This window comes from Ornithorhynchus anatinus, chromosome 12, assembly GCF_004115215.2.
Source record: "Ornithorhynchus anatinus isolate Pmale09 chromosome 12, mOrnAna1.pri.v4, whole genome shotgun sequence".
Classification (NCBI taxonomy): Eukaryota; Metazoa; Chordata; class Mammalia; order Monotremata; family Ornithorhynchidae; genus Ornithorhynchus; species Ornithorhynchus anatinus.
In genome coordinates this window covers 59,277,619-59,287,476 of record NC_041739.1, presented here as the reverse complement: position 1 = coordinate 59,287,476, position 9,858 = coordinate 59,277,619, and the positions used below count along the sequence as shown (strand labels likewise).

General features: G+C 56.6%; 1 protein-coding gene across 1 annotated transcript; it reads right to left on the bottom strand.

Moving 5' to 3' along the window:
- Positions 1–306: 306 nt before the first annotated feature.
- On the bottom strand, positions 307–9,529 carry SGCB (sarcoglycan beta). Its single transcript, XM_029076735.2, has 6 exons — positions 9,467–9,529; positions 7,150–7,356; positions 5,184–5,369; positions 4,474–4,665; positions 3,388–3,519; positions 307–2,293 (listed from the first exon to the last, which is right to left on the bottom strand). Exons 1-6 carry the CDS (start codon positions 9,506–9,508, stop codon positions 2,087–2,089), a joined length of 966 nt encoding a protein of 321 aa, XP_028932568.1. The 5' UTR covers positions 9,509–9,529; the 3' UTR covers positions 307–2,086.
- Between the last annotated feature and the right edge of the window lie 329 nt (positions 9,530–9,858).

Sequence of the window (9,858 nt, the reverse complement as noted above, 5' to 3'; positions counted from 1 at the left end):
CCCCCTGCCTCCCTGACCATTCTCTAACTCCCCAAATGCACTCTAACCGCACCGTGCCAGGAACACTCCAACCTACCTTTCCACGTGATACCTTGGAAAAGAAGCTGTCCGGGTGGGGAGGCGGGCTCAAAGGAGAGGCGGATGTGTCCTCTGCCTGGTGTGCCGAGGGTCCGGGCTCCCGCGTCTGGCGTCTGACGATCCTGTCCGCTTTTTCTCTTTAAAAACTCGAGCAGCGGGAGCAGCAGGAGAGAACGTGGGCTTCATTCACCAACCGCTCGAGTGGGCGCAATGAACCAGAAGGCGCGCTCGAGATTGGAAACTTTCTTTATTTACTACTTTGTGTTAAGGGACGGGAGGCACGTCCGTGACCGTACAGCAGAGTGTGAACACAAGACCAGTCTAGGCCGCCCGGGGAGGTCATTTCCTAGGCGATCGTCAGCCACCGGCCGGGCCCAAAATCCCTTGGTCGTACAAGATGTGTGTTTGGGAGTTGCCAGAGAGTGAGGCAGTGAGCAGACTGTGAGCTCGCCTCTAGACCGTGAGCTCACTGTGGGCAGTGAATGTGTTTATTGTTCTGTTGTGAACTCCCAAGTGCTTAGCACAGTGCTTCGCACACAGTAAGTGCTCAATAAATACGATTGAATGAATTAATGAGGCAGTGGAAAGCTAGCGTGTGGGTGTGAGGGGAAGGAGGCGCTGAGTCAGGTGGGGGTTCCTATCACCTCAAAATCTCAGAGCTGGGGGTCTCTGGGGAGCACTGAGGGCCAGACACCCTGCATTGACGGCTAACCTTGACCTTTCTGGGGCTGAGTTTTCCCATCCGTAAAACGGGCATAAGATCCCGGCTCTCCCGGTGGGACGGGAACTTTGCCAGACTCGATTATCTTGTGCGTCTCTCTGTTTTTAGCACAATGTACGTGCCGAATCAGTACTGAGGACAATTCTCCTCTGGAAGCTAACAGGGAATCGGAGGGCTTCACTGCCTCTTCTGAATTAAATGACCAAAGCAGTGGTAGCAGCTCCACCCCCGGGGGTGTTTGAGGTGCTGGCTCGCCCGGTGGGCCGGGGTGGGTCGGGGGGAAGCCGGAGGGCCCACCTCACCCCCCCCCACCAAAAACAGCCGGGGGAGCAAACCTAGTCTCTTCCCTCCTTGTTTTCCAAGTTCACGTCCGCAGCAACCCCTGCAGAAGGCCAGATGCTTTCTCACTAGGCTTCCTAGCACTCTGGTTTGCCCATGTTGCTGCCAGCTTGGGAAAACAAGGCCGGAAGGCACCTTTGCCCCGGTGGCATTCAGGACCCCTAAATGCTTGCGATGGCACGGCCTTGCTCTGCTCAGAGCTGCCACTGTCCCCGCAGACAGTCCCTGCGGGACTCGGACCTCGTCTGACCCGGGAATCGGTCCTGTCCGGCCCTGGGGTCACGCACCATTCTGCTCCGCTCGCTGGAGAAACAGAGACTCCAGCACTTCTTGCACCTGGGTTTGGCCTGGGCCCAGTGGGGCTGCCATCAGGAGCTGGGTTAATTGGAGGGGAGAGAGCCCAGACCTGGGAGCCGGAGGACTGGATTCTAACCCGCGCCCTACCACTTACCTGCTCTGCGACCTTGGACAAGTCACTTGACTTCTCTGGGCCTCGGTTCCCTCATCTGTAAAACGGGCCAGTATCAGTTCTCCCTACTACGTAGATTGTGGGTCCCAGGTGGGACGGGAACTGTGTTCAACCTGATTAACTAGTACCGCTCCCAGCGCAGCGCAGGGCTTGGCACATCGTAAGCACTTAAACTCCACAATTATTATTGCCATTATTATCGGGGCTGACCCTGGATGCATCACTTCGGTCCAGAGGAACCTGGGCACCCCTAAAGCAGGGAGCCTGGGGAGGGATGGCCGCTCCGGCCTCTCATCCCACAGACACACGATCTGGGTGACGGGCAGCGGACCGGCTAGTGCGTGGCCGGCCGGCTGGCACCGGCAAACGTGCTAGCTCGTGGGCACGCCTGGGCAGCAGCGGCTTGCATGCAGGCACTCTCACACACAAACATACACACACAGAGCACACACTTGGGTCCTCCCTCCGCTCGCCGCCCCTTAGCGTGAGTTGTCGCCGCACGGCGGGTCGGAGACCTGGCAGCCCATGTTGGGGCCCGTCACCTGCACGCGGAACAGAGTCCCGTCGGCGCACACGCAGAGCTTGTAGCGCAGCCAGTGGCCGTCGCTGGGCTGCTGGCCCGGGGCCGCGCTGGGCAGGCGGGTGGGGCTGACCATGACCGTCCCGTTGAGGATGATGCTGTGTTCCTGGTGGGGAGAGCGAGGCCCAGGGTCAGGCTTGGCAGCCAAGGGCCAGCGGACCAGAGACCCCCTAGGACTCCCCCAGAGAGAAAAGGCACTTGCGGACCACCCGCCTCTCCCTCCCCTCAGAGACCTCTGGTCGGCAACCCATCAGCCCGCCCCTTTGACGGGTGTATGGGAGGACTGGCCGGCCAATCCCCCTGCGGCTCCGTCTGTCTGTCCATTGGTCCCTGCTCTCGGTTGGTGGGTCGGCATGAGGCTCATGGGGGGAAGGGGCCTGAATCTGATCTGATTATCTGATTATTCGGACTCTCCTACTACAGCCCAGCCCGCACGCTCCGCTCCTCTAACACCACCTTACTGCTCACTGTGCCCCGATCTCCTCTGTCTCGCCGCCGACCCCTCGCCCACATCCTCCCCCTGGCCTGGAACTCCCTCCCCTTCCATACACGCCAGACCACCACTCGCTCCGCCTTCAAAGCATCATTAAGGTCATATCTCCTCCAAGAGGCCTTCCCTGACTAAGTCTTTCTTTCTCCAGCTCTCTATTCTGTGTTGCCTATGCACTTGGCTCTGTGACCTTTGGACATTTGATATTCACCCCGCCTCCAACCCCACAACGCTTTTGAACACATCTAAAAATTACATTATATATTAAGATATTTATCATTATTATTTAATGTGTCTCCCCCTCTAGACAGTAAGTTCGGTATGGGCAGGGAATGTGTCCACTAATTCTGCTGTATTGTACTCTCCCAAGTGCTTAGTACAGTGCTTTGAACATAATAAGTGCTCAATAAATACCATTAATTGACTGATTTGAACCAAACGGAGGTCAGCACAGCACTCAGCTCAGCACAGAACATGCTGGTAACGACTACAGCGCGGCCGTAACTTCACCCAGAGCAACAAGAGGGTGGCCGAGAGATGTGTAACTTTGCCCGGAACAACAAGAGGGTGGCCGAAAGGCGTGAACCTTGGCCGCCCCGACCCTCCCGCGGGCCCCAGCACTTAGAACAGTCCCTGGCATGTGGTAAATGCTTAACAAATACGATTAAAAAATAAATAAGATTTCCTCAGATTCTCTCCCTGGTACTCACGGCTTTCAGCTCCATGTTTCCGCCCATGTGGAACTCGATGGTTTTGCCCATGATGAACACTCCTTCGTTCCCGCGGACGATGGCTCGCCCGTCCACCTTTATGTTTAAGTCACTGGTCGCATTGCTGGTGATCTGGAAAAAACAATTCCCAAGTGGGGAAGATGAAGGAATGCGGGCATATGGCCAGGGGTAGCTCGGAGGGGGCCCAACCGTCGCCGTTGACAGTAATGCCAGGCTTGGGAACTGCCACCTGCTCTCTGTGGGGGCCTCAGCAGAGCCGCCCTTTCCAGTTGAGAGTGTCGAGCTCCGGCCGGGCCGGCTCTGGGCAAAACACACCTCCTAGAGAGAGCAAAAACTCAAACCTGAGCTCTTCATGGGTCCAAAATGGGGCCACCTCGTTCCCGGTAGGCCGAAGAGCCTGGTGAGGCGCTTTCTGTGGGCTGGCAGGATGGCACTGTCGGGGCAGGCTCCCAGGACCTAGGTTCCTGACTGGCCCAGTGGCAGCCCGAGCGGCAGCAGCCGCCAATTGGTTTGGGGGTTCTCTCCCTCTCTCCTTTCTCCTCCAGAAATGGAGATATGGTAAACTCCCACATCAAACTGGTTTTGTTCTGCCGACATTTTGAACGACATCTCTCTCCAAGACTCTTTTTCCAAAGAGTCCTTGGGGGACCACTCCCGTGAGGTCCAGGTTGAGCCTGCTACCACAAGGAGAATGAGAAAGGTGGGCTAACCTCTGGTCTGTTGAGAATCTGTCGGGCAGACCTTCTCCTTGCTCTGAAGGTTCTCTGCCTCGTCCTCTGAGGACCCGGGCCTCCTGGAGTTTCATCACCTCTCTCCCTCCCCAGTCTCTCTCCACCCTCCTAGGGTCTGAGCAGAGGAGGACCCCCCCCCCCCAAGACTCTGAGGAGGTCCTGGAGGGCCAGGGCCAACCTTTGGGGCCGCAACGGGCCGGATGGCCTGGGCTGCCAGGGGGCTTGGCCCGGGGCTCCAGAGATGGAGGTCGTTGGCCCCGTCCCCATTCTGCCCGAACGGGACGATTCCCCTGCCGGCTCACTTGAGGGTGAGTGCCAAGGGCCTAATCCCTACCCTTTCCGTGGAGGCCTTCTGCACATTCAGACTCTTCACACCACTGGGCAAATGGAACTCGTGGGTTTCGTAGTCGGTGCTGAACAGGGTGTTCTGCGTCCGCGGGTCTAGAAACTGCATGCCGATGTCGCTGGTGATGGAGGTCCTGTCCTTCTCCACGCTCAGCTTGGTCGTCCCTTGCTGAAAGACAATCTTAAGGGAACCCCAGAGGTCAGGATGATGTCCGATGGCCAATTCCCCTTGCCTTTCTTGAGAAGACCTGGAGCCTGGCTGCCCCCATCTCCTCGCCACCCCCGTCCCCAGAAGGCAGGCGGTCCTGGAAGGCGGAGTGGCTTGGGGCGGGTGGGGAGGCCTTGGCACTGGAGGCTTAGCCCAGAAGACCCTGCTGCCGGGCAGGGCCACACCCTGGGGACTTCAGAGCTGCCAGCTGGCACCTACTCAACGGCCCACATGCAACCAGTACTTCACCCTTGCGGTCTCCCCTGTCACAGCGCGAGCCCCTTGCGGGTAGGGAAGGGGCCTCTGCTTGGCCTAGGAGCAAGTAGCCAGCGGGCACTCTGGAAAAGTGGTTACTACTACTGCTGCCTGGCTCCAAGAGGACAATCGAGGCAGGCTCGACGTCGTGCATTTCCGCCAGAGCCGCCACCGCGGCCCTGGGCCCCCTTCTCCAGGGAGCGCCCACGCCAGCCTTCCCCGGGGTGGCCACTTACGGGCTGGTTGTTCCCGGTGATGACCAGATTCTCGTTGCGCCGGCCCCCGACCGTGCTCTTGTGCAGGGGGTGGATCACTCCCATGTCGGACACCTGCTTGAAGCGCAGCAGGCCGCTCTCGTGGAACTCCATGCTGTCACAGCCGTTGGGCCCGATCCGGATCACCGCCCAGATAACCAGGGTGATCTACGAGAGAGAAGGGCAGGGAGGGAGGGAAGGACACGAAGCCTGATTCGACGGCTCCCTCCGTCCTGGGTCCAAGGAGGCCGTGCGGCGGACGGTAAATACCGTATTACCACCGGTCTCCCACCCCCTGAGGCCCCACCCAGGAGTCCCTCCTACTCCTGCCCCTGGGCTTCCTTTGCTCGTTGCCTCCCCAAGGGTGGTTTTCGATCCAAATTCCTATACTGGGCCCACTGTTAGCCAATATAGGAATTTATATTTACCCCCTCGCCACTGGCCCTCATGTCCATGAATGGACTACTGTACAGTGGGAGGCACACCTAGAAACCCCGAATCCTGATGGTCCAGTGCAGTTGAGCTGAAGCAGCCACTGGGAAGCATCACAGCATCACGCAATGCTGTACACACAATCAGCCCACAATAAAGACGACTGACTGACTAACTGATCACCCCACAATACCCACCGGGCACATGAACACATCTGTGAATGGTGTTCTGCTGAAATAGACTTGGGCCATGGGAAGAACGCTCCCTAATTCTCCCTCTGGGTTAAATTTCAATTATGTAATGAGAGAACACATGCCAGAGCAGAACAGAGAAACGGTGTGGCCCAGCAGAAAGAGCCCAGGCCTGGGAGTCGGTGGACCTGGGTTCTAATTCTAGCTCTGCCACTTGTTTGCTGTGTGTCCTCGGGCAAGACACTTCACTTTGTTGTGCCTCAGTTCCCTCATCTGCAAAATGGAGACTAAATCCTACTCTCTCCTATTTAGACCGTGAGCCCCTTATGGGACAGCAACTATGTTCAACCTCTTTATCTTGTACCTACCCCAGCACTTAGTATTGTGCCTGGCACAGAGCAAGTGCTTAAGAAGTATTATTATAAATGCAGACTTTTGGTTGATTGCATCCAGAGGGAAATAAGAGGTGGTGATGGTGCTGCTGGTGGGTCACACGGGGAAGTGAGGATCTATCCTGGGAAATATCTTGGGGTCAGTGTGACGGGGGACCGGGGTGCTCGCTGAGGGTTCCTTTAAAGGGAGCACCCCCCCCCAGGCCCGGACACTCCACAACCTGCTTTTTCCTCAATCACAGAGACCTCAGTTACCTCTTCTGTAAAATGAGGATCACAAAGTGAGCCCCATTTGGGACAGAGACTGTGTCCAATATGATTACTTTGTATCTACCCCAGTGCTTAGGACAGTGTCTGGCCCACATTAAGTGCTTAACAAATACTATTTTAAAAAAAAACAAAACACAGAGGCAAGTCAGCCGACACCTTCAGACAAAATTCTGAGGTTGATGGATCGATTGAAGTTAATAGTAATTAATAATTACGGTATCCGTTAAGTGCTCACTATGTGCCAGGCACCGTACTTAACGCTGGACGGTACACACGCAAATCGGGGTGGACACAGTCTCTCTCCCATGTGGGGCTCACACTCTCAATCCCCATTTTACAGATGAGGGAACAGGGAAAAGTGAACTGACTTGCCCAAGGTCACACAGATAAGTGGCGGAGCTGGGATTAGAACCCATGATCTTCTCAGTCCCAGGCCAGTGCTTTATCCACTTTGCCATGCGAGGTTCATCTTAGAAGTCAGAACCAAGTCCTCGGGAAAGTGAGGAGGGAAAGTACAGCAGCTCTCGCTTACGTCCTCTCTCTCTCTCCCTCCCTGCCTTCCCAGTTGACCTTCCCAGTCCATTTGGGTTGGTCCCCCCCTTCTCCCCGGCCCCGGCCCTCAGAGCGGCAGGGGGCTTGGCCAGCGCCGGACCCACGACTCACGATCAGGTTGACGACGGCCAGGAGGAAGAGCAGGACGATCACGCAGATGGCCAGGTTGCCCTTCCTTCCCCGCAGGCCGGTCTTGTGGAGACGGTCCTCGTCGACGGGTACGTATCCGGCCTTGAAGTTGCTGTTGTGCTCTTTGTTGACGTTCCTGCGCTCAACGGCCTTCTCCCGCATGGACTTCTTCACCGGCCCATTGGAACTCTGCCGGAGCAAAGCGGAGTGCGTTTGTGTGCGTGTTGGTGCGCGAGGGGAGCGGGGTTCGTTCAGGCTGAGGTAGGCAGCGGACGAGTTTGTGGCCATCTTCACTGCCCTCCCAGGAACGGGGTGGGGAAGGAGGAGGAGGAACAGGAGGAGGAGGAAGGATTTTGGCAGTCCCCGTCTGTGATATGGGATACCGCAGGCCAGCCAGCTCCACTCGGGGACGTCACTAGAGGGAGGCTCACACACTAGTGGTGGTGGCTGACACAGCTCCCTGCCCTGGGAGGGAGATACCCCCCTTTTCTCCCCGAAAGTCCACCTCTCCAGTTCTACCATCCCACATTTCCTCCAGCCTCCAGGATATCTCCACTCGTCCATCCCGCCAGCGCTTCAAACTCACCGTGTCCAACACTGAACTTGTCACGTTCCCTCACTCGCCCACTTCTCCTCCCGGACTGGCCCGTTCTCCGTCGATAACTCCACCACCCTCCCCACCTGACCTGGATGTATTTCTCAACCCCCAACTGTCTTCCAGCTCTCACATTCCAACTACTCCTAACTGCTACCCATCCATCCTCCAAATGTCTCCCAGATCCACCCCTTGCCCTCGGCCCAAGCAGCTCCCTGGTTCCTCTTCTGGTCAGAGCTCGGGTAGTGGTCTACCGCAGCAGCACCTCGTCGGCCTCCCCGACGCCAGCCTCTACTGTGGTTTCGGCCTATGCTACTCATCACCCCTTGTTTCAGCTTCCCGAAATGGTGTTCTACACCCATCTCTCCACTCTTAGTGGTGAGTATAGTGCCTGGCACATAGTAAGCGCTTAACAAATACTATAACTGTTATTACTTTTCAACTCCCAGTGGCGATGGTTTGGACCGAACCATCTGAGCTCTCCCACGTTCGTTCATTCATTCAATCGTATTTATTTATTCACCTAGTTGTATTTATTGAGCGTTTACTGTAAGTAGAGCACAGTACTAAGCGTTGGAAAGTACAATTCGGCAACAAAGAGAGACAATCCCTGCCCACAACAGGCTCACGATCTAGAAGAGGGGAGACAGACATCAAAACAAGTAAGCAGGCATCACTACCATCAAAATAAATAGAATTATAGGTATATATAATCTTAATATAAATAGAAGTATAGATTTATTGAACGCTTACTGTGTCCAGAGCACTATACTAAGTGCTTGGAAAGCACAATACAGCAATGAGGAGGGACGATCCATGCCCTGAATGGGCTCACAGTCTAGAGGGAGCGTGGCAGGGCTCCTTCCCTAAGGAAAGCTGCTTTCCAAGAGGAGGGGAAGGAAGAGGGGAAGGAAGAGGGGAAGGAAGAGGGGAAGGAAGAGGGGAAGGAACTATTCCTGCACTTTTGGAAAGCAGAGTTTTATGCTGACCCACAGACTGATAGGGGACAGTAGGGCCTTTTTTCCCACACACACCCCCGCCTCGGGCCTGGAGAAAGGAGGGAGAGGGGGAAGCTGGTGGAGGGCGGAGGAGAGAACAGCTGCGGGCCTGGATGGGGGCAGGGCCGGGCTTGGCTGAGGGGCCGGCGGGCTGGGGTGGGGGACCGACCGTTTGGGAGCGGGCAGGAATTCATTCATTCATTCATTCAATAATTTAATGAGCGCTTACTATGTGCAGAGCACTGTACTAAGCGCTTGGAATGTACAAATCGGTAACAGATAGAGACAGTCCCTGCCCTTTGACGGGCTTACAGTCTAATCGGGGGAGACAGACAGACAAGAAAAATAGCAATAAATAGAATCAGGAATGGTTTACATAGATTGGTAACGGAGGTGAGGGGCAGGAACGGTTTTTTTGGGGGGGAGAAGGGAGGACGGGAACGACTTGGAGGGGGCGATAAGGGTTTGGAGAGGGCGATAACGGTTTGGAGAGGAGGGGAACGTTTTACAGATAACGGTTTGGAGAGGAGGGGGACGGTTTGGAGATAACGGTTTGGAGGGGGGCGATAACGGTTTGGAGAGGACGGGAACGGCCGGGGGGGGGGGGGGACGGGACGGGACGGGACACGTCGTCGTCATCTCCCCGCAAGCCGGAGGCCGCCTTCCCTCCTGCCCTCTTCCCTCTGAGGCCCCGGCCTGTCCAAACCTGCTCGGTCGTCGCCGCCGTGGCCGCCGCTGCCGCCGCCATCTTTCCGAGCTGGGCGTCCAGCTCCACCCCCGACCCCGCCTCTCCCTCCCCTCTCCCTTGAAGCGTATTTATTGAGCGCCGAATGGGCGCACAGCCCCGGACTGAGCGCTCGGACGAGGAGACTTCAATCACAGACGCAGTCCCTGCCCGCCCAGAGCTTGCCAGGGCAGGGAATGGGCCCGTCGGTTGTCTGCCCTCTCCCAAGCGTTTAGTACGGAGTTCTGCACACTGTCGGCGCTCAATAGATAATAATAATGTTGGTGTTAAGCGCTTCCTATGTGCCGAGCATTGTTCTAAGCGCTGGGGTAGACACAGGGGAATCAGGTTGTCCCACGTGGGGCTCACGGTCT